This window comes from Motacilla alba, chromosome 26 (assembly GCF_015832195.1).
Source record: "Motacilla alba alba isolate MOTALB_02 chromosome 26, Motacilla_alba_V1.0_pri, whole genome shotgun sequence".
Classification (NCBI taxonomy): domain Eukaryota; kingdom Metazoa; phylum Chordata; class Aves; order Passeriformes; family Motacillidae; genus Motacilla; species Motacilla alba.
Window position 1 is genome coordinate 222,606 of NC_052041.1, and position 24,111 is coordinate 246,716.

At 51.0% G+C, this 24,111-nt stretch overlaps 2 protein-coding genes across 7 annotated transcripts in view; one reads left to right on the forward strand and one right to left on the reverse strand.

The window, feature by feature from the left end:
- The window catches only part of CEPT1 (choline/ethanolamine phosphotransferase 1), a 33,237-nt gene extending 26,731 nt beyond the window's left edge, over positions 1–6,506 (forward strand). For 5 of the 6 annotated variants that reach the window (XM_038162344.1, XM_038162339.1, XM_038162341.1 and 2 more), the window contains exons 6-9: positions 1,776–1,907; positions 2,561–2,719; positions 3,913–4,038; positions 5,697–6,506. In XM_038162344.1, coding sequence (XP_038018272.1) covers positions 1,776–1,907; positions 2,561–2,719; positions 3,913–4,038; positions 5,697–5,816 — 537 coding nt within the window. In that variant the 3' untranslated portion in view covers positions 5,817–6,506. The remainder of the gene's footprint in view (positions 1–1,775; positions 1,908–2,560; positions 2,720–3,912; positions 4,039–5,696) is intronic. The other variant, XM_038162345.1, reaches the window with a different exon arrangement.
- Positions 6,507–11,337: 4,831 nt separating this feature from the next.
- Positions 11,338–23,765, reverse strand: DENND2D (DENN domain containing 2D). The gene is made up of 12 exons (XM_038162346.1): positions 23,566–23,765; positions 20,251–20,426; positions 19,606–19,718; positions 19,416–19,485; positions 18,215–18,292; positions 17,988–18,128; positions 15,923–16,071; positions 15,612–15,789; positions 15,104–15,145; positions 14,388–14,478; positions 13,755–13,994; positions 11,338–12,454 (listed from the first exon to the last, which is right to left on the reverse strand). The coding sequence occupies exons 1-12, from the start codon at positions 23,618–23,620 to the stop codon at positions 12,393–12,395; spliced, it is 1,395 nt and encodes a 464-aa protein (XP_038018274.1). The 5' UTR covers positions 23,621–23,765; the 3' UTR covers positions 11,338–12,392.
- Between the last annotated feature and the right edge of the window lie 346 nt (positions 23,766–24,111).

Below are 24,111 nucleotides of genomic sequence, written 5' to 3' on the forward strand. Positions count from 1 at the left end.
GTAGGAACATTTCCCTCTCTCCCTCCAGTCAGAGAGAAAAAATAAAAGTAATCTGATGTTTGCATGATTTTGCTGCTTCCCACTTTTGGCTTTGTTAATCCCATTTTGTACACAGAGAAATTCAGCAAGTGCTGACTTTTTAATCCACTCCTGGCTTTCCTCTGCCAAATTTCTGTATGTGGCTGTTCCTCAATATTTTTTTCTCAGACATGTTTTGCACTGATGCAAAAGTGCATCAGTGGAAGCCAAAAGGAGGGTGTTAAGAACCTAAAATTGGTCAAGAATCTAAAATATAAGTGTGGCCTTATATTCTCCTTCCCTGAGCATCCTTCTCCAGTGTTCTAGTGGTAGCTGGGAGTTCACGGGGTGTTTTTCCCAACCAATTCCCTTTGTCTTGGGGAAATGTCAACCTTAATGTCTTTTGTCTCCTGTAATGGCATTTACTACTGTTTCCTTTTGCTTGTAAAAGTCAATCCACCCCGTTCTTTAAATACCAAAGTTCTGAGGCAGAGACCAGCACAGGTACGTACTTTTAGAAGAGCTTGAGGACTCCTGAGCCTCCTGACGTTAAAGGATGATTGCAAATAGTGCTCCAGTCTGGCAATTCAAGCCTTCTCTTTACTTGTCTCTATTCTTTCTCTACAATCTTGTAGGAAATGCCTTTTTTTTTGCCTTAAGAGGGTAGCCTTAGCAAGGGAGAGATATATTTGAGTGTCATGAAACTGAGTGAGGTTTGGGGAGTGGACTGAACCAGGCGTAAATTTAGCTCCTCTGCCTCTTAATCATGCCGTGGAAAGATGTAGAGATTGAGTTGTTGAATGGAGTAGAAAACTTCGGATCTTCAAGAATGATCTTCAAGCTCTAGTAGGGTTTGGACAATGCTCTTAGGAATAGGGCTGGATTGTTGGGCTGTCTGTGTAGGAGCAGGGCTTGGACTGGATGCTCCTGATGGGTCCCTTCCAACTCATAATATTCCATGATTCACCTGCTGAAGGCTACTCTGAGAGTGTAATTAAAGAAAAATAGAAGCAACTTGATCTCCTTTGGTCTTCTGTTCCTGGCCAGACTCACTGGGGAGCCAAGCATTTATTCAGTTGAGTGCCATGACTTCAATTTCTGAATAAAGAGCTTTTAGTAGTTGAATAGATACAGTTGGGAAGTTTTGGGTAGTTATCTCTAAACACTTGCTCCCATGACGTATTTCCTGTGGTTTACTTTGGACTATTCTTCATTTCTAGTTTTTCCTGTTCTGCTTGAAACATGACTGCTAAAAAACGAAGGAAACTTTCAAAACTGCCTGTGCTCGTTCTCCCCTTCTTTAGCAACCTCATCCTTCCTCTCCTGGGTCACTGACTCTGATCTGACTTGTCTGATCTCTTTGCTAGCCTTGCCTTGCACAAAAGATCAAATCCAGTACTTGAAAGGGTTTACCTGACCGTCCCCAAGTGGCTCTTCTTCTCCCTAGTCTGATCTTGACTGCAGCTTCAGGAAAGGTGATGATTCTCTCCCCTGGAATGATTTAGAGCAAGTTCTTGGTTTCCTCCATTTCTCTGGTTTTGGTGTCTCTTTTCTGGTAACTGAACATAAGTCTGGCTTTCTGGGAAGCTTCATGGAAGCTTTTGGAGAATAAATTTTTCTCTGTAGAAATGTCAATCTCTGTATAGCAGAGAGAGAAAAGCAAATGTGTTGAAAAGTGGAGTGTTTGAGTGCACCTGAAATATTAACCCAAATTTGAGTTTGTACATGTTATAACTTCTTGTCTCTCTTCCATTAAGATTCCAATACTGAATATTCAGGTGAAAATATTCCCAGCTCTTTGTACTGTGGCAGGAACCATATTCTCCTGTACAAACTACTTTGGTGTGATCTTCACAGGTGGAGTTGGCAAAAATGGATCCACTATAGCAGTGAGTACCTTGGGCCACCAGTTCCTCCTCAGCACAGAGGCTCTTCAGCCACAGTTTGAATTTAACATAATCCCTCCTCTATGGAAAATATGTACCCTTCAGCTCCTTGCTGGCTTGGGAAAAACAAGTTAATATTGTGTCTGTAAGAATAGTAGATTTAGGAATCAAAGTTCTAAAAATTTTATTAAAAGTACTCATTGTACTTTGATATTTGTTTTTGAATTAATGAGATAAACAAAGTTATACAAACACACCCCTCACTGAAGAGTTCATAGAAAAATCCTGTGCAAAAACCCATTCAGAAAGAAAATTTTAAAGAAGATTCTGGGTTTGATCCTTTTGAAAGATACTATTATTTATAGTACCAATGTAAAAGAATGAGTGGAGGTGTCTGCACAAGCACCTTCTGTTGCAGTGTTCTTGCTGCCTAAACTCTGACTTTTTTTCCCCAGAACCAGAGGGTTTCCATCACATTCTCAGCTGCTGCATGCTCAAGTTTCACTACTTTTTGTTCCTTTTGCCACCAGCATTCAGAAAGATGTTTCTAATGTGATTTTATTTTTAACCCTTCATTGCACACCGTATGAGGGGCTTTTTGAGGTTTCTTTGCGATGTGCACATTTTATTAACCTCATGCTTTAATCTCACCACAGGGAACAAGTGTCCTCTCACCTTTTCTCCATATTGGCTCAGTGATCGCCTTGGCTGCAATGATCTACAAGAAATCTGCTGTGCAGCTCTTTGAGAGGCACCCTTGCCTCTACATCCTGACTTTTGGCTTTGTGTCTGCCAAGATCACAAATAAACTGGTGGTAAGTGTGCCAGAATCTTCCCGAGTCTTGTTGCAGAAGAACTTTTTGTAGATTATGGAGCTCTCTGGGTATTCCACTGCGTAGCTTGCACTTGTTTGTGCTCTGGAGAGATATTTGTGCTTTGCTTTAAGTAGCCTGGAGGTGCAGCAGAGTCTTTTTCTGTTTGAAAGAGCAGTGGAAACTGGATTTCATGCTGTGGTTGCACAGGCAGCACCAGACAGCTCAGAGCTGTTTCTCCCCCTTCCCCAGCTGTTAATTCACACATTTGCAATGTATTTGTGCATGTGTGAAGAGTTGGGCTGGAACAGAGGTGGCTGGAATCCCCTTCAGGTGCAAAGGGGAGGAAGGTTTGGCAGGAGAAGAGGTGATGGAGCTGCTGAGGTTTGGAACACTTCCTGAGGGTTTAACTTGAAGCACTGGAAGAAAATAGGGGTTAAAATAATTGTCAGGTTTATACAAAGGCAGAGGTGTCATTGAATGAGGGTTAAACAGCTCCTGCCTCAAAGGCCATCCCAGTTCTGCAGGCCTCTGTTGGGCTGTTGTGAGCTGGGTCAGTGCTGGACTTAACTTGCAGTGAAAGAGTTTAAATTCATAGTGGAGGAAGAGTTTGAGCTCACAGTGGAAGAAGAGTTTCTTTTTTACCAGGCCCGCTTTAGTGCTCTGTCCCATCCCAGCTGTGCTGTGCAGTGAGGATGGAGTGTGGGATGGGTTCTGTGCACATAGGGAGGTGAGAACACCAAAAATGTTTATCAAATTGTAACCAGAGAGAGGTGGTGATCCTTATGGAATGGGAGAAAAAGAGATGGAGAGAGAGGAACACCAAGTGTCCTTGACTTTTTGAGCTCCAGCAGCTGTGAGTTTTTTGTTTCCAGGCTCAACTTTAAAAGTTACCAGTCTACTTCCATTTCATTCTTGGGTTTCTGGGAGGAGGAAGAGCTGAGCTGGAAAACTTGTTAGTTTTTTTTTCCTGTGCTACATTGTCTGCTCTAATAAAAGACATCTCTCTGCAAACCTTGCATCTCTGTAGCTGTGGAGCACCATGGTTCAAACAATATTGTTGCTGCCACGTGAGTATTTGGTATTTTGCAGAAATGTGGCTTGAACTCTATGGTTTTGGCTTTGTGTGTTCTGAAATTACTCTGCCTTGGCTGGCATATTTATTTCTTAAACTTCTCTTTTTTTTTTTACTGCAGGTTGCTCACATGACCAAGAGTGAGATGTATCTGTATGACACAGCATTCATAGGCCCAGCATTGCTGTTCCTTGACCAGTATTTTAACAGCTTTATTGATGAGTATATTGTCCTCTGGATTGCCCTGGTGAGTCCAAGCTCATTTTATTAATTAGCTCTGCCACTAATTTATTGTGTTGGCTGTGCCCAGCTGAATCCCCTGGAGGGGGAGTGGGTTTGAAGCTGGTGCAGAGCTGAACGGGGTCGCAGTGTCCCTGGGTACTGTCTTTAGGGATGGTCTGGGTGAGGGGATCGAGGCACTCCCAGTCAGTTTGCAGAGGACACCAGGTTGGGTGGGATGTAGATCTTCTGGAGGAATCTGGACAGGCTGGATCCATGGCTGAGGCCAGCGGTGGGAGGATCAGCCAGGCCAAGTGCCAGGTCCTGTCCATTGGTCACAACAGCCCCATGAAACACTCCAGGCTGGGAGAAGAGTGGCTGGAAAGCTGGGAAGGGATCTGGTATTTCTGGTGACAGTGGCTGGACATGAACCCAGGTGGGCAACACCACCTGGGCTGTCACAGCTGTGGTGTGTCCAGGAGGCCCAGCGTGGTTCCCTGTGCTGGCACTGCTGGGGCAGCTCCAGTCCTGGGGACAGCTCTGGGCCCCTCCTGACAAGAGAGACACTGAGGGGCTGGGGTGTGTCCAGGGAAGGGAGCGGGGCTGGAGCACCAGGAGCAGCTGAGGGAGCTGTAGGGGCTCAGCCTGGAGGAAAGTTCTGGCTCTGCACAACTCCCTGACAGGAGGGGGCAGCCAGGGGAGGTCGGGCTCTACTGCCAGGCAACAAGGGCAAGGACAAGAGGAATGGCTTCAAGCTGGGCCACGGAAATTCGGGTTGGTTATTTGAAAAAAAAATGCTGAAAGAATTAATCAGGCATTGGAATAAATTGCCCAGGCCAGTGATGGAGAGACCATACCTGGAAGTGTTCAAGAGGTGTCTGAATGTGGCACCTGGTGACATGGGTTAAGGGTGATTATAGTGGCTCTGGGGTGATGGTAGGACTCAATGACCTTGAAGGTCACTTCCAGCCTTGATGACTGTGATAGTTTAACATTTCAAAGCACTGTAGCAAATATTCAAAGCTTAGATTAGAATATTTTGCAGATAAGTGTTGCTGCCTTGTTAGCAGGGTCTCTGTGATGGGCAGTGCTGGGGTGCTCTGGCTGTGAGGTTAAGCTCTGGAATGTCTGTTGTGACTCCAGCAACCATCGGGATAAACATCCTAAATTCAACCTATCTGTGCTTATCAAATGCACAAATTTAATGTACAAAAACAGTGTTAACCTTTTGGTAAAATTGTGTTGATGTGATGGGAAAAGATGATGTGTGTGATTATCACCATTAATGGAGCATTTCACACTATCTCTTGTAGCTGCTGTAACTCTTTTCCACTTTCTGATTGTAGAATTAAGAGTCTGTCTTGTCTTAGGCTGTAAGAAAGCCCACAATTCCAAGAAACTCTAGGTAGTGATGCCCCATCCCTGGAAGTGTCCAAGGCCAGGTTGGACAGAACTTGGAGCAACCTGGTGTAGTGGAAGGTGTCTCTGCCCATGGCAGGAGTGGAGCTGGATGGACTCTAAGGTCTCTTCCATCCCAGGCCAGTCTGGGATTCTGTGGTTATTCCTGGAGTTGGAGATTCAGCTCAATGGACCCCAGTGCTGTGCTTGTGGAGTGTGGGCCGTTACACCCTGTGTGGCACATAAGGAACATGTGGGTATAACTGTGGGTGATTTTTTCCTGTGCAGATCCTGTCCCTGTTTGACCTGCTCCGATACTGTGTGAGTGTGTGCAACCAGATCGCTGCCCACCTGCACATCCACGTGTTCCGCATCAAGGGCTACCCCACGCACTCGAACCACCACTAGGGAGGGGAGCTGCCACAGAGGAATGGAGAAGGAGTTGGGTTTCTACAGGAATGGATGAAGACTTGTAGGAGACTAAGGCTAAAAGCAGATCAGAACAAAGTAATTTATAATAATCAATGTTGTATAACTTTTCTTCTTTGTTATCAGTAACACTCCTTAACTAGTCTCCTGCCTGAGAGAGTGAATTCCAAGTACACCCTAGTCAACTTTCCATGTAGTCAACTCTGTTGGTTCCAAGCCCGGGAAAGCATGCAGGAAGAAAATGCTCTGTCTTTGTAATTACCTTGATTACAAATTAATCTCTCTATGGTGAATGGATCCCCACCAACTGAAGTTTCTACTGTAGTATAATTACAGCTGCAATCTGACTTGCTTTTAATTTTAATATTTCATCATCTCTTAGTGAAATACTTGTTTAGTGCCCACTTGGAATTTATTTACTAAAGACCTGAGCTGGTAAAAACCCAGAGATATCTCACTAAGTTGTGTGGCTGCAGCAGCTGCCAGGTGGGAGCCAGGCTGGGGTGGTTTTTGCTCGTGCATTGGTGACAAAGCGGTTTCATGCTGAACAGGGTCCTGCGAGCCAAGGGGTGCCCGGCATGCAAAATAGTGTGGTATCTTTGTCAATTAATTTTATTTTTTTAAATAAACATTATCTAAAAAGACAACTTATTTCTCAATTTTCTTCAGTGGAAAAGACTATAAGAAAAAATATTTTACTGTTTACTTTTTTATGTATAAAACTTAAGCAAAATTTCCTTTCTGCTCTTAATAAATAAGAATTCTGAGAGCAACAGTTGTCTTGAGATGTATGTGTTGCTCTGTCTTGCTTAGACTTGTGAATGACAAACCTGCCTGTGGTTTAGAGAGTAGTTTTCCAGTGCTTTTATGTGGATCGTGTCATTCCAGGATCTCTGACAACTTTGCTTGCTATATAGTGCAGTAAGTTTGGGTTTCTTTTTTCTCTCATTGTTTTTGTACAATTTTAACTGTTGTGAACTGCATGAGGGACACTAAGATTAATGGAGGGCTTAATTGCATGTTAATGGAGTTCACGTGGTGCCGCAGGCCCTGGCACTGGGGGAACTTCAGCCCTGAGCAAAGGGACTTAAGTACCGAGCAGGGAGTGACTCTGAGCAGGATCTGTCTTGGCTGTGGGGAAGCTGCTGGGGACAGCTGGAATGCTGGGATCCCATGTCTGAAAGCCCAGCCCTCTAACTATGGAGCATCTCTGTCAAGGTGGGAGGGAAATCCTCTGCGCTGGGAGCCCAGGCCAATGGACAATGACATGGCTCTGAAGGAATTAAACACAGCTCATGGTCAGAAAAAAAAACAAAACAAAAAACCTCACACCTCAGTAAGAATAAATCAAAACCTTCCTCAGCTCCTGGAAGCGCTGACGTGGATTTCCTGTGTGATACCCCAGTTATTAGAAAATGTGCTCAGGAAGTGGAGAGAAAATGCAGTTCCTGCAGTCCTTGGAGAGGTTTGAAACCCTTGTGCCCTCTCCCTGGGCAGTGCTCAGTGTCTGGCTGCCGTGGACTGAGAGATTGAGCTTGCTTGTGTCCTGGCAGGGACAGGACTGGAGGGGGCATGGAGGAGGGTGGCTCTGGTTTAGTGGTTGCAGTGTTTGTGGGGAGAGACCAGGCTGGCCCTGCTGGGCTGTGCTAGCAAGTGGAGCAGAAGTGCCAAGTCCTTTGGCTCCGCCTTGGCACAGGGAAGTGCCCAGTCTCGTGGCTTCTGTGCTTGGAAGAGTCTTGGTTCCTTCCCATGGGGTGGCACCGTGTGAGGTGGAGGTCATGTGTCAGCCTGGGAGCCCTGGGGGAATCAGGAACATGCTCAGGATGAGGAGGACACTCCTGTAAGTCTTCCCCACCCTTGCATTCTCACTTTGAATCTTGTGAGCAGCAGTTTTATGGCAAGAGCAGCTGAGGGTTCTTTGGGGACCTGGCCCTGTGTTGGGGGTCCTGTCAGGGTCCCTGCCAGGCTGGAGCCCAAGAGGGAGTTTGATTCCTGCATCCTGATACACCTGGGGCAGCTCCCAAGTGTCCTGGAGCTCTGCTCTGAGTACCTTGGTGCAGGAGCATCTCCATGCATGAGGTGACAGCTCCAGAATGACATTTTTAGATGTAAGTGGAATTCAGGGAACTCAGTGAGTTTTAACAGCAATGAGCTGGGGAAAGGGTTGATCTGGACAATGTAGCCTCTGCTACTGTCCTTCGAGAGCAGCAGGTAAGTCTGCAAGGGAACAGAGTGGAAAGGTTTGAACATGCCCTTTACAAATCACGTGTTTCCTTTCATCAGTGTAAAGTGGTTGCAGAACTGTTGCTTGGAAAGTCCCTCCCTGAAGTGTGAGTGGTTTCCTCAAATCAGAATCAGTCTGGTGGTTCATCAAGTCCAACCCTTGACCAAACACCTCTGTGCCCACTTACCCATGTAAACAACGAGATTCCTGCTCTCAGTCCTCAGGGGTTTAAGATTAGGCCACTCCAAATAATTTGTTACTAATACTTGGGACTGGAGAAGAACCAAAGCCTTTAAAAGGCTGTGCAGGACCAGACTTCCATGAGCAAAGCTATACCCTGTTGCTGTTCAGGAAATGCAGCAGGACACCTTTTTCTCAGCTTTTCGCTCCCTGGAAGTTTGGATGCCTCCAGCCAAGAAACAATTCCATTTCTCTGCTGATGTAGTTTCAGTGTTATCAGGGAACAGTCACTGCAAGCAAATCCAAGCCCTCTAAAGTGCTGCTACGGCTCTGGGTTTAGTGACAGATAATGGAATAAATGACCTTTCCACCTGCCTTGTTTGTGGCCATGGGTCACCTCAGATGTGCTTGTGGGGTTGAGAATGGGGACAGAATTTGTGGGCTCAGCCTGATCACATGATGGGGCCCTTTCTGTTGTGTCGAGAAGACGCTCAGGAGGGAGAACTGCAGCAGCAGCACCTGGGAATGAGAACACGCCCTGCTAAAACAATACAATTCTGCTCTGCAGGTTTTCCTCTCAGTTTGTAAAGAGAAGCTGGAAATTTCCACTGGGTGTTGTGTTGGCTCTTTAAGAACTGCTGAAGGAGTTCCCTTGCTCTGATAAGGGGTTTAACGCAGGAAAGGGGCAGGTCACGACACCTCAGGGCCTCTTTCCGTGTCATCAAAGTGTCAGCTTTGTTTCAAAGCACTATTTTCCTCTTCCCATCCTACCCAGCTTGCCCCAGGTACCTCCAGTGCTGCTGTGACCTAGCTCTGAGTGTGGAATGGAGCTGCAGAGGAGTTTAATAATTTCCAGAGGGTGAGGACTACAGCAGTTCAGAGGTTATGGCCAGGTGGGCTGGGATTAGGGTGGGAGCAGGGGCTGTTCCTGCCCTGGAGCAGAGGGAGGCATTGGGCTGTCACCCCTGTGCTGGCTCCAGCAGGGTGAACCCTCCCAGGACTGTTTGCTGGCACCGAGGCCACTGGCAGAGGGTGACACATGCCAGAGCATGAAATTATCTTCCCCAGAGCAGCTGCATAGCAGGGATTGAGTCCCAAATCAGCAGCGGGGGCTGAGCTGCCTGCCGGCTGGGCCCCAAGTTGTTTGGATGGTGTGAGTTGGCCAGTGCTCTGCTGGGAACTATGTTAACAATTTAGCAGAATAAATGAGCTCTTTCCAATTCAGGGAAACATTTCTTGGCACTGTTTTATTTACTGTTGTAGGCTTGGATCAAGCGTTGGGCAAATCTCAAGCAGGAAGAAGGATTTAAAAATACACTGTGGGTTATGCTGATGTGCTGCAATGTGACCCAGCCCCAGTGTCCCTGCTCCCAGCAGCCCTAGCTGAGCCTTCCCAGGGTGTCCCCAGCAAACAGTCTGTCCACCCTTTGGGCATGAAAGGGAGGATATTAAAGCCAGAACTCCACAAATACCTATAAAAAAAGGAGAGTGACTTTTTACACAAGGAAACAGTGATACAACAAGGAGGAATAGATGTAAACTAAAATAGGAGATTTTTAGATGGCATGTTAGGAAGAAACTCCTCTCTGTGAGGGTGGTGAGGCCCTAGCACAGGTTGCCCAGAGAAGATGTGGCTGCCCCTGGATCCCTGGAAGTGTCCAAGGCCAGGCTGGATGGGGCTTGGAGCAACCTGGGATGGTAGAAGATGTTCCTGCCATGGCAGGGGTGGGACTGGGTGATCATTGACATCCCGTCCAACTCAAACCATTCTGGAACTTCATTCTAAGGCAGCTCCTGCCCTTCTGAGGCTGAAGTTCACCCTAGCCTAGCAGCTGGAGCACTGACTGCATTTGAATTTTTTTTTATTTTATTTAAGGATGCATTATTGTGTATCGGTTTTCAGCAGTTGAGGAATAAACAACTTTGTCAGTTTTTTCTCCAGAAGGAATTAAGCAATCACACAGTCCAGTCCCTTGGGTGATTTGTAATTGTTTCCAAAAGAACTACTCCCAAAACGATGACCACTTCCCAATTTCTCAATGAGATAGTGTTTGACTTCACAACCAAAAGGTTTGGCATCTCCTCATAACATAATGAACCAGCAGGAGAAGAGTGAGGCAAGTGGCCATTTCCAAAGGGATTGTTTGTGATATGTGCCCTTGATTTTCCACACCATTTTCCGCTGTCAGTTGAACTTTGAAAAATAAGTATGATAAAAACCCCCCAGAAAAATACCATTAACCTTTAATTTCCTGTAGTTAACCCTGTACTCTCTCTACCCATGAGGGGGAACTTGTGAAGCCAGAGAAGATGCCCCCAGTGCCAAAAATCCCCTTTTTTCCTAACAAATAATTCCTGTTCCCCCTCCAAACACACGTGAAGGCTGAGAACAGATTGAAAATTTTCTTTCAGCAGGGCTGGAGACTTTCACTACTATTTGTGCCCTATTTCCAGCCATGTTTCTGTCATATTTGTGACTGACTGGACAAAGGGTTCAAAAATAAATATCCTTTATCTCTCTTGTTTGGGTGGATGTTGCCCAGCTCTGAGAGTAAAAGCCAACTGGCAGCCTGGTGGATTTCAGTTCTTGTGCTAAATCCCCTGCTGGAGCTTCCAGTAGCACTGCAGAAGCTGTGTTAAACTGGATTTGGAGCCAGGGGGGGAAGCATCAAGGTGGTCAGAGGGATGAAGCAGCTCTGCTGTGAGGAGAGGCTGAGAATTGGTGTTGTTCAGTCTGATGGAGAGAACCTTTGAGGTGACCTAATTGTGTGCTTTCAGTACCTGAAGGAACCACAAGAAAGATGGAGAGAGACTGTGGACAAGGGCCTGGAGTGACAGGACAAGGGGGAATGGATTCCCATTGGCAGAGGGCAGGATTAGATGGGAGGGGGATGGGATTAGATGAGGGTGGGGAGGCCCTGGCACAACAGAGAAGCTGTGGCTGCCCCTGGATCCTTGGAAGTGTCCAAGGCAAGGCTGAATGGAGCTTGGAGCAACCTGGGCTAGTGAAAAGTGTGGAAGGTGTGCTCATGGCAGGGGGTGGAATTGGGTGATCATGAACATCCATCTCAAAACAGTCTAAGATTCCATGATTCCAGGATATTTTTGATATTTTGATGTCTGGTGGGTACCAAGTGATGTGACAGCCTGGCTGTAACATCCCAGGGAGTAGAAGAATGAAGCTCTGCCTTCATTCTCAGCCTTTGCTGGGATAAGAATCTAGGCTGAGTTTCTGTGGGTGGGACCAGTCTGATCTGCAGCCCCAGCCCAGCCTCCCTGCTGCAATATTTATTTCCTGGGTGAGTGTATTCAGAAAGGAGAACTGTCATTTAGCTTTAATCTGCTGCTGCCCTCACATTTCAGAGAGGAATTGCAAGGTTTTAAGAGAAGTTGGCACCAAATCAGACCCAAGGAGGATAGTGACACGTTTTACTCTGGGATGGAACAAATCCTTCCTCCCTCCCTGAAGCTGTTGATCAGCTGTTTCCCCTTGACACCCCACAGCCATGTGGCATTCACAGTTTGCTCCAGCACAAATAAATAACCTGCTGGAAATGAGTATTTTTGTTTCCTTGGAAAGCCAAACTTGGCTCTATGTGGCACCAGTGATGCAGCAGCTGTGAGAGAGGAAACCACTAACACCACCACCCCCCCCCCGCCACCTGCTCCTGCTGGTGTTCAACAATGGCTTAATACAACAATATAAACCAGTGATTAATAACAAAACCTCAGGAACTGTGCAATGGGACGTTCCTTATTTGCAAACCCCTGGTTTGTTTTAATGAAAACACTATTTCCTACTCATCCCTTTTTTTCTCCCTTCTAATAATTACTCTAAACCCCTGCTGTCCTGCAGCCAGCCCTGGCTGCCCTCCCTCTGTGTGAGGTGTTGGGGGGACAAGAACCACGCAGGGCAAGCACTGGGAGTCACAGTCTGTCCTCGGAGCGACCACAATCGGGAAAGAAGTCCCAGCCTGGCGCTGGTTCTGTGCAAAGAGTTTTCCAGTGCAATGATGCCCTGAGAAAGAAAGGGTGCTCAGTGCTGCCCAGGCAGCTCAGGAGTCCCAGGTGGGCAGAAACAGAGTCCAGTACGGTGCTGCTGGCAGGGATGTGTCAATCCCAGTCCTGCTCCCCTTCTCCCAGGCTGGACTTCAGGAGTCCCTTCTGTGCTTCTTCTGTTCATGGTACTCCATTATTTTCTGCTGGAAATATGCTGTGGAGGAAAAAAGGTCATGGGTGAGGTGCTGGTGTTTGGAATGGGGGATACAGGACTGCCCAGCCTGAATCCTGGGAAGTGTTTGTGTCCCAAACCATCCTGGGTTATGGACACCTGCACCCACAGAGGAGCTGGGGGAAATGTGCAAATGAAGTCTCCAAGGCAGGTTGGATGGGGCTTGGAGCAACCCAGGATTGTGGAAGGTGTCCCTGCCCATGGCAGGGGGTGCAACGAGATGCCCTTTAAAGGTCCCTCCAACCCAATTTGTTGGAATTTTGGGATTCTGTAAGTCTATGAAATGGGGGTAGTTGCAATGCCACCCATGCCTCTCACCCAAAATAGGCTTTATTGTGCTGGGTTAGTCAGAGGTTTTAACCCATGTGTTCACTCCTGCTCAATTTTGTGTTCCCCACCAGCAAGGAAGGGAGAAAGCAGCAGACCCAGCAAAATGCCAGAATGGTGATGTAGACTGGGAATACAATAAGAAACAGGGATTGTGCCATCCCTCTCTTTCTCCCCAGGTTTGCCCTTTAAGGTCTCACATAAAAGGGCAGAGAAGCAGCACCTGAGGCAGTGCCAGCAGGAGTCCCCCGGGTGGGGTGGCAGATCCCAGCCCAGAAATAGATCTCTCCATCCAGAAATAGAGTTTTGGGGTGGTTTCCTCCACCTCCACTGCCCATTTGTCCATGTCCCAGGCTGGGAGGAGGCTCAGCTCTGCCCTGTGCCCTGTAAATCCCTGGGAAGGGGGAAGGACCAGCCCTGCTGCCACAGAGTTAAGGGCTGAGCTGAGTCAGGCTCCTGGCAGTTGCTGCTGTGCCCAAGCCAAATGTTTGTGCTGCTGCTGCTTGTTTGCCTCAACACAGAGCTCCCAGTGAGCCGGCCCCAGCTCCAGGTGAGTGACAAGATCTAAAATGAATCATAGAGTCCAGAATCCCATGCTGGTTTGAGTTGGAAGGCACCTTAAAGCTAATCCAGTTCCAAACTCTGCCCTGGGCAGGGACACCTTCCACTAGACTAGTTTGCTCCAAGCCCCATCCAAAGTGGGCTTAGACACTTCCAGGGATGGGGAGTCCCAAATGAGGATTTTTTTTTTTTTTTTTTTTTTTTTTTGCTTGACAGGTATGGAGAAATGAGGCCATTGAGAGCAAACAGGATCTGCTCAGTGCCCTGAGCACCCTCAGCTCGGGCTGCATCCCATCCCTCACCAGGCACGAGGCATCTCTGCCCCTAAACCAACTAGCCCAGGGCTCCACAGAGCCCACCTGACACAGGAGGGGACGAGAAATGGGACCATTACCTTCCTGGGGGATCCTGCTCTTCTCTGCTTCCTCAATAAATAGGGAAAACATGTTTGTCTTCACAAACTTCTTCACGAATCTGCGGCAGCTCTTGGAGGCGATGGCCTTGCAGAAGGCTCGTTCCTGGAAGCTGCCGCAGCCGCTCCTGCCCCACTTGATGTGGGAGCTGTAGTGCCCCACCAGCCGCACAAAGAAGCGCACAAAGGCTTCTGACACCAGGGTGTTCACCTGCTCCGAGGCTAGAAGGGAACATGAGAGGTGGGGATGAGACCTCTGAACACAGACAGGATGGGCTTATTTTAACCTGGTCTGTGTTTGCATCCCAAGGAATTACTTGCTTAGAGCCTTCCTCTGCCACTAATCAAAGATCAGACTAATTTTGCTGAGGGAACCCTGGCTTTTCAGGGTGGCAGCATCTTAATGTTCTAAATATTAGCAAAAATCCATTTTTCCAGCAGAAATATCTGTTCCTGCTCTCGTGTTTCAAAAGACAGAGGAAAACCAAGGGATTACCCCTGCAAATAGGGGGAGAAACATCCCAGACCAGGTGACTTTAGGAAAATCCCTTGGCTGAAGTCTCTAGCCATGGAGAGGGCAGATAAGGGCTCTTTTACCATCACAGACATTCTTACTGTGCATGTTGTTGTTGTTGTTGTGCCTGTTCAGAGATATCAGCATCTCGTTCTGCAGCTTTCCAGGCAGAATCTCCTCCTCATCCCCCACCTGGAAGGCAATGGGGCCGTGAAGCACTGGAGAGAATCCAGCTCAGGGGGCCATGGGTTGCTGCAGCCTGTCAGTGGGGCTCTCAAAGCTCATTAATTAATCATCATCACAATGTCCTGCAGAAATGTGAGTGTGGGATATCCAGTGCATGGACCCTGCTGTTCTGGCTCAAAAGCCAGGAGCAGTGGCTGTAGACATCTCCACATGGGATGTTCCCCCTGGGAGGGTGCCACTGAATATGGCTCTGCCCCCAGAATCATAGAACCACAAAATCCCTGGTGGGTTTGGGTTAGAAGGAACCATAAAGCTCATCCCATTCCACCCTCTGCCATGGGCAGAGACATTTTCCACTAGACTACATTGCTCTAAGCTCTATTCAGCTTAGCCTTGGACACTTTCAGGGATCCAGGGGCAGCCACAGCTTCTGTGGGCAATCTGGGCCAGGGCTTCACCACCCTCACAGGTAAGAATTCCTTCCCAAAATCACATCTGACCCTGCCCTCTGGCAGTTTGAAGCCATTTAAAAATGTGGAAGCTGCCAGGTAGGTGACAGCAAAGGAGAAAAAGCCCTTCCTGGGGTTATCCAGGCCACCCCCAGCCCCACACCCATACAGGGAGGACCTACCGCCCGGATGATCTTCCCTTCACAGAGATCAACTATCAGAGCCTGAAAGAGAGAAGGGAGCGAGCAGGTTTAGCCCTGCCAAGGCACCTGGGCTTCCTCCCACCCATTTTGGGTTGGGATTGGTGTGTCACCACCCCATGAGGGTGGCAGAAGAGGGATCAGCCCCTCTCTGCTGGAGAGACCTGGGCAGGGGAGCCAGGCCTTTTCCCACAAGGACAATTTTTGCTGCAGGTTTGGCGGCTTGTCCCCACACAGCTTTCCTATGCTTCAAGACTGGGATGACCCCAACAGCAGCTTCTGGAGCACAGAGGCAGGGCAGCTCCCAGGGGAATGCGGAGGTAACACCCCAGGTGCCAATAGGAGGGGACATGGAGGACACCCTAATTTCCAGGCTCCCTGGATGGGAGAAGGGCACAATCAGAGCCTCTGGCCGCAGGGCCAAGCCAAACCTGGGGACACAGATTAACTGATGGCTCTCCCCAGCTGCCCTCCCCTCCAGATGAAATACCTCTTCCATTGGCTGCTCCAGGACCCGCTCCAGGTGCCGCATCTGGATGCCGACCATGAAGGGTGTGGGGCAGCACACAGTGTCCAGCAGGCACTCAGGGACCACGGGGATGTAGGTGTGAGCCCAGGTGAAGGGGTACAGGAGAGCAGCCACGGCGTGGATACACTGAGACAGGACACTGTGGGACAGGCAGCCAGCAGGGATATCATGGCAGGCAGGAGGGAACATCCCACCTTGAGCTCTGCTGCGTCCTCTGCCACTTCAAGGGCATTTTTTATGGGCATTTTTATAATAAAGAGATCAGGACTCACCTCAGCTCCTCAGCCAGGAAAATGAGCCGTCGCTCCAACACGGCAGAGGCGAAGATGTGCAGGATGAGGTGAGGGCTGAGTCGCTGGAGCAGAGCCTGGAACTCCACGTGCTCCAGGTGGGCATCCACAGGCCGTGTGAGCTCGATGAGCTGCCAAGGAAGAGCCATGGAACCCCAGCTTAGGAGGGACAACACTCCCCCCATCCTGCCCTGGCTCCCTGAGAAGGTGATTTGGAAGCAATTAATGATGCAGTGTTTGCAGCATCTGCACCGTGTCCAGGTACAAGGGACAAACTCCATTTCATCCTGCCAGGAGATTCAGCCTGTGCAGCGCTGAGAGCACAGGGAAGCCATCAGTGATGTGCACTATGGGGCTCTTTATTTGGGCACTGGATTTTTAGCCCAAATGCCTCTTTTCTCCACTGCTCCCAAGTCCCTGGCAGGAGGTGGCAGGGACATGTCCCATCTCAGTGTCTGAGGGGTCATCTGTGAACCGCCAGGAAAGGGAGGAGTGGGGAGGGCATGACTCCTACAAATGCCACAAAACCTTCCTCGAAAGTCTCTCTGGCAGGGTCAGCCTGACAATTCCTGGCTAAGATGCCCCAAAAGTGAGGGATCTAATAGATATTTGCAGATGGGCTGGCTACTAAGCTGCATTTGCCCACAAGTCTCCCAATTCCATCAATCCCCATGGCAGCCAGACATGGTGAGCACTGAAGGGTTAACAGGACTGTGCAGCTCATGACACAGTCCTGGTCCTTCTCCCCATCCTTCAGGAAGAAAATCCCTTTCTCCACATGCTTTTCCACCAAAGCAGCATCTTCCAGACAGCAGCATCAGGCTTGGCTGGGCTCCATAGCCCCTTTCCAGCACAAATCCTGCCCCATCTCCACCTCAGCCCATGCAGTACCAAGGGTTTATTTCCCCTCCTGGTCTCAGTGATCTCCTTGCTCCAGACCCTGCCCAGAGCCTGAGAGTGCAGCTCTTTCGAAGAACATCCTCATTCCTCCTCCCTCTGGCAGCCCAGGCTGTGCTTCCAACCATGGCCCTGGGACAGAGCATTGAGCAACCTGCAAAGTCTTGCTCAAGCTCCCTGGATTAAGAAATCACTTAGATCACCAGCTGCTAAATTGCTCTAGAGAGCAGGGATCCTGCTTTCAGGCCCTCCCTGGAACATCCATGGGATGCTCAGCATTGAGGATATTTTGCCCAGTGCCAGAGTGGATCTTACCTATTTTTCCAGCTTGGCTTTGCCACAAGAGAAAGAAAAAGCAAATTAAAAAGCTATGCCCGTGCGAGTCTGGGCTGTGTGTGGGCGCAATGAGATCATCTCATCCATGCCTGAATCAGATCTTTTCTCTACATGAAAAGACTGGGCTTGTCACACACCTGCACCTGCCTGGGGGGGCTAAACTAGGCGGGAATCAAGACTGGGAGTTGAGTACAGTGGTATGGAGAAGAGTATAATCATGCAAACATGGAATCATCAGGGTTGGAAAAGCCCCCTAAGATCAGGAACTCCATGTTCACCACTAACCCCCATCCCCAAGTGCCATATTCACGTGTGTTTTGAACACTTCTAGGGATGGTGATTCCACCACTGTGCTGGACAGGCGGTGCCAGTGCCCGACCACCTCTTTTGGGAAGAAATTTGCAGCCCACGACAGCCCTTGCACCACTGTGCTCCCCAACCTGCTGGAGAAGCAGACGCTGGCTCAGGAGCAGCTCCCAGTCCCTGGCACAACATCCCGCTCTGGCATCAGGACAAGGCAAGTCCCAACACAGTGTACGGAGAGGTTTTTGTGCAGCGGTTCCAGCTTCAGGCTGGGGGAGCTGCAGAGGTTGCTGAGATGGAGCAGCATCCCCTGGGGATGGGCTCCATCCTCATCCTCACTGCTCTCCTCCTGGATCAGGAGAGAGATAACACCCGTATTCCCAAGCGATGAGGCCCCTGGCAGCCTGACCCACCCTGCCCTGCTATGGTCAGCATCCCTGGGTGCTGCAGGGGTGGGTGGGAGGATGCTCCCAGATGTAGACCAGGAGGTGTCCCCGGGTCCCCCACAAACCTCTGTGCCCGACTCAGGGATGAAGCTTTTGATGGTGACAGTTTTCCCTGGAGCTGGGAAGGGCGATTCCCGAAGGCCCTGCATGAAGGGGTAGATCACAGCCATGGAGATCTGGCGCCTCTTCTCCACCTCGTCCAGGATCTGGGTGAGAAAGATGTGAGCTGGGAATCCCCAGCAGATAAAGCAGCTGGAGGGCCACCACTGGGCCAGAGCCACCATGTCCCTACCTTGGAGAAGAGCCCAAAGCAGCCCAGGCAGCTGATGATACAGAAAACCTCAGGGAGTCGGACACCACGCCCGGATGGCTGGAAGAGTGTGGGAAAAGGATTTGAGCATCTCCCAGCCCCCTGCACCAGCTCCACACTCTCCAAAGGGATCCTCACTTGCTCCCCTCAAATTCCCAGTCACTCACAGGGAGATTTTCAAAGCTAGGGCCAAGGCCAATGATGCAGCTGATGCTGGAAAAGCAAAGGGTGCCCAGAGAAGGTGATTTGGGTGCCTAAGCTGTTAATTATTTTGCTGCAAAGCCCTTTGGCATATTTGCAAACTCTCCTCCCACCCGGGCACACATTCTCCAAGACACCTTGCCCCACCATCCTTGGGGTTAATCCTGCCTCCTGCTACAACAGGTGTCATTGGGATGAGTTCTTTGGCTTTTTTTTTTCCCTTTTCAACTGGACTATCCTGGGTCTGTTTGCCCTTTTCAACCCTCCAGACATCCAGTTCCAACAGCCTGAGCTCATCCCTGGATGCCAAAATGGGAAGGTTCACCAGGATGAAGGGGCGGTGGATCCAGCTGTTGCCCAGGCTGTGGCACAGGGATGTCCTCCTGGATTTATGTCCCTGTTCAAAGCAGCAGCCAGGGAAGACCATTGCATCTCAGAGCCCCTGAGCTGGTCAAACCCATGAGTTGAGAAACAGCCACTGCTCAGGTGCAGCTTTTGGGGATGGGGCTGAGGGCTCCTAGCTCCTTGGTACCTGGATGGCTGCACTGACATTCCCATCCTGATGCCAAGTGGGATTTGCAGCCATCCTGACCACTGCAGACACAGGAAAGGAGCCAGGGAAGCTGCAGAAGTCAGTGGGGAATCACTGAACCGTTAAGTTTAGAAAATTCTCCAAGATCTCCAAGTGCAAAAGTAGCCCAGCACCACCATATTCACCCCTAAACCATATCCCCAAGTGCCACATCCACAGGCTTTGTGAACACTTATTTTTTCCTTCATCCAACATCTGAGTTATGCCTCAGCAGAGAGCTTTAAAAACGCCCTTTGGGTACCCTCTTGCTGCTCCTCATCACTGTGGTCAAGGCTGGTGGCTTTCTGAGGCACGGCCCCAAGAGCTGAACTCTGGGCCTGGCAGGAGGTGACGTGTCCCCCCCGTGGGGAGGGTGACACCCCCAGTGGGTGTGGGGTGGGGAGGGCTCACCAGCAGCCGCCTGCAGTAGCCAATCTTCCTGCTGCCATCCACATTTGTCAGGACAAAAGAAAAGGTTTCGCTGCAAGGAGAGAATACATGGGGCTGGGATGAGCTGGGATGGACTGGGCTGGTCCTTCCAGCCCTCAGGAGTCCAACAGGGGTGGGGACCCCAGCCCAGCTGCTGCAGTGGGGCAGGTACCTGGTGAACTCAGTGATAGGTGCCCAGCTGTTGCCGTCAGGGAAGCAGAAGAGGGGGATGGCTTGAAGGAGACGTTCCTCCTCCTCCTTCTGGCCCCTCAGCAAGTTCTCGCGCTGGATGGAAGTGATGCCAAGAGTCAGGGAGGATGGAGGGTCCTCATCATCACCAGGAATGGGGTGGGATTCAGTGGAATGAGGTCTGTCCCAAAGCACCCCCCGGCTCTGAATGATGCAGAAGGGGCCTGCACATGTCTGGACAAGCACCTCCCAAAAATCCAAATTTTGACTTTCACCCCATAGACAGTGAGGCAAAGCAGAGGGACACTCTGCAAACTGTGATCTCTTCCTGTGCCACCTCCCTGAGATGTTATTTCCCCACTGTGGTCTCCCTTTTTGGGAGAGGAGGCCAGGGAGAGCCCTTGGAGTTTCCTTCTGGGGTTTGTGGCCCTGGGCTGGGATGATGGGGAGGGACAGATGGTCCCAGCCACCCCAGCCCAGGGCAGGCAAAGCCCTGGGGTCTGGAACTGTGACTCAAGAACATGGGGCACCTTTCTCCTTCCATAGCTTTAATGATGGGGAAGGAACAACTTCCCTTTCTCCTCTAAATTTGGAAAACTAATCTTATCAGAAACACAGGACTAAATACCTTTGGGAATTGGTAGGTTATCTTGGGTTCATAACGTCCATCTGGCATCTTCTTCAGCGACACCACCACCAGGTACTCAAAGAAGAACTGTCCAGCAGAGTAGATGACCGAGCTCCGCTCCCCCTGTGGTACCTGTGGTGGGGTGTTTTCTGCAGCAGAGGCCCCATCTTTTCCTTCTGAAGCCAAAAAGATCCCAAAAAAATCTGATCAGAGTGCAATGAAAGGTCTGAGAGCAAGGGAGGAGTTGCAGAGTTACATGTGAACTGGCTGAAGGGAACCAGGTCCTGGTGCCCAGGACTTTTGGCCCCCAAAAATGAACAGCTGGGGACACAAAAAAGAAAGAGAAATGGCTTTTATGAGTCTTTTAGGGAAAATCCTGACATCCCCAGCCTTCCTCTGCCCCAGCCCAGTGAGGGCAGAAGGATGCCCAGAGCAAAGCGGACACGTGGAATGAGGAGAGCAGATGGGCTCTGCATTAAACATCTGCAGGGAAGTGTGGGAATGTGCTTATAGCAGTTAATTTTATTCTCTTAGGAGAAGCAAACAGCAACAAACCAGCCGGGATCTTGTTTGAGCACCTCCTAAAGCCACAGTCAGATGAATCCCAGCCTCTCCCTGCCAGGTGTCCTGGGAACTGCTGATTGCAAATGAGCTACTCAAGGGTTTTCCCTAAATCAAAGCAAAGCAGTTCCTGGAGATTACACCCCAGTTCTTGTTGGGCTGGTTGGGGAGGGCAGCTGGGAAGCATCAGCAGTCACACACTGAACAACCAGGAATAGGAGGGAAAAGAGCCTTATCCAGCATCTCCAAGGGCCCTGGGGTGACCCCAGTGGGACAGTGAGACCCGAGGGCTGGAAAGGAGTTAAATGCCGGGCAGAGACTGCAGCCAGGCCAGGCCACAGCTCTTCCCTCTCCCAGAGGCCACTTCTGCCTCCCTTTATACCTTGTTCTTGATACAGAAACTGCCGCATCTCTGATTATCGTGGGGAGCTGGAGCAGAAAAGTTGAGTTGCTCTTTTAGAAACAGCAAGAAAAATAAATATGTGGCTGGATGAGATTACTGGCTCTTGCAGTTTGTCCCCAGACCCCAGAGTTTGTCCCTGGGCTCTTCTAGTTGTGCCACAGCTGGTTAGGGTAAGGCATGGCTGTGATCAGCTATTCCCATTTTCCTTCTCCATGTATGGCATCCTCCTCCAAAAGCAGTGCTGGTGGACATCCTGCCCACATGTCCCTCCAGCTCTAGAGCTACCTCCTTTAGTCTGGAAACACCTCTGCAGCCTTTGTTCCAGGTCACTGGAAGCTGATGGGAACAGAATGCTCATAGGAGGAGGTGACACTCATGGTCTCATCACAGCATGTTCCTTCCCAGGGACCAGAAATTCCTTTCCCAGCTTGGAGTGGGATGATGCTCAAAGCCACCCCTTTGTGCACCCTGGGGCTACCTCACCTCCACATACAAAGTCCTTCCTCTTTGGCAAGGTGAAATTCATCCCAAAGGGGACCCTTTGTGGCAGGTGAAGGATGAGACCTGGCTGAGGATATCTCTGGTTTATCCTCATTGGGGATCATCCTGGACCTGCCCAATGAGGTGCTCCAGGCCAGGAAAAAGGTTGACAAGATGTGCATTGCTTCTCCTGCTCTTCCTTGGGATGCTCCAGCAATGGCGTTAGTCTGCTCCCACCTCTGACCCAGGTTGTTGCAGGGGGAACCCCAGGGAAGAAGGCTGTGTCATGGGAGGGCTGCTGGTGTCCCCCATCCATGCTGGACACTGGCATTGGCTGTTTTCCCAGCACCAGGGCAAGAAAAAAGTGCAGTTAAATCCTGCATATCCAGTCCCATTCTGTATTTCAGAGAACAACAGGTGTGCTCTTCAGCAAGGACTGCATTTGCATTTTGTCCATGGGGTTTACAAGCAAACAAGCCAAACCTGCTGCTCTGGAGAGCCTGGCCTTGCCAGGCTACAGCTCTGCCTCTCACATGTGGAAGTGAGTATCCCCTGGCAGTGCCAGGTCTGGCTGAAAAGCCCTCACTGGCAGAGTCTAAATCCCCCCACGACCACCACTCCCATCCTTCTGCTGGAAGATGGGCTCCAGGGAGGTATGCAGTGAACTGTCAGGCAGGCTGAATGTGGCGTCAGAGATCCCAGTGCTGCCCCAAACCCGCAGGGTTCACAGTGCCTCGTCTCCCGGGAACGTAAGCCAGGGTCACAAGAGTCAATGACTCTCCCATAGCCCGTGTCAGGAAGATTCGGGGAGCACCCCCAGCCCCCCAGCAGTGGGTGGGAGCATCCCTTGCGAGGAGGGGAAGGAGGCGGGCGGCCAGGGGTGCTCTCGCAGCTCCCGGATGGAAAGTGGCTACCGGTGACGTGGATCTTCACCCTTCCATCCACCGGGCACGGAGAGGGCAAAGGCTGCCGCGGGCTCTTCTTATCGCCGGGAGCTGTGCTCAGCCCCACTCTGCCTGTGGCACAACCGGTTTCTTTCCTCCCGGAAAACCCCCGACCTCTGGTGTGCCAATGTTTCCCGACCTGGTTTGCGGGGGAGCTCAGCTTCCCGTGCCGCCCACCTGCCCACCTGCCCCAGCGGAGAGGAAATGGCTTTGGCTACATCAAACCTCGGCAACATCGAGCTCATGCGGAGCCAGATCCAGCACAAAACAGACGGGGACGGGAGCGCAGTAAGCCCCCCCAATCCACAGACTGCTACAACTTGCTTTGTTCTGCCTTGAGAAACAGCAGCCAGAAAACTCTGATGATCCTTTCGGTATCTCGGAAAAGATCACAAATCCCAAAGGACCAATTTCTGCAGCGCCTTCTGAAGGCTCTGCAACACCCAGCTGTCCTGAGGGGCACCGTCTCCCTCGTGGGTCCCCCCACGGATACCTTCACGGGTGTTCCAGATGCCACGCACCAGCATGCCCTGCGATGCCTTGTTCAGCGGGGATGTGGGGAGATAGGGGATCTGTGGGGCCGCCCCTGCGGCTGGGGTGGGCTCAGCTGGGAAGGGGTGGGTTCCCGGGAGATGGGGTGCAGCTCTCGGGATGGGCTGAACCCCCGAGAACGGAGCAAGAGATGCGGTGAGTCCCGGGGCAGCCGGCCCGAGCTGGGCTCCGCGGGGCGGGGTGCGAACGGGCAGGGCTGGAGGGACCGAGCCGCTACCGCCGGTTCACCGGGCGCAGTCGCGCCGCGCTGCCCGGGAACGTCCCCGCTCCGCCGGCAGCCGTCGGCTCCCGCAGCCGCGGCACCGGGGATGGACCTGTCCTAACACCGAAACTGACACCGGCACCGGCACCGCCCGAGCCGCTCCCGCCCCTCACCTCTGCGGCCGGCGCGCCGCAGGCTCCGTCGCAAGAAGTTGCCGATGGAAGCCATGGATTCCGCAGGTCCCGGTGCGGCCCCGGCCCGGCCCGGCCCGGCGGGGAGGGCTCGGCTTCCGCCCGCCGCGCTTTCGCTTTCCCGGGGGAGGAGGGACGGCACGGGGCGGAGAGGAGGAGGAGCGGGAAACCGGGCAACACCTGGCACCGGCTGGGCACGGGGGACTCGTCCTGGGAGAGGGGGCACTGGGGCACGGGGTAGCGCAGGAAACCGGGAGAAACGGGCATGGGGGGCCCGGGAGCATCGGGAGTAAGGGGACCAGAGAGCCGAGGATGCCAGGAAGAACTGGGGATGGGGGATGTGGGAGTACAGGACATGGGGTCAAGGGAAGAAGTGGGAATGGGAGTCCTTGGGAGCACTGGGGAGGAGGAGTCGGGAGCACCTGGCACGGAGGTCCTGGGAGGAATCTGGACTCGAGGGGCCTGGGAGCCTCGGGATGGGGGAGGCGGGAAGACCTGGTTGCAGAAGAGCAGGAGCACCGGGCGCCG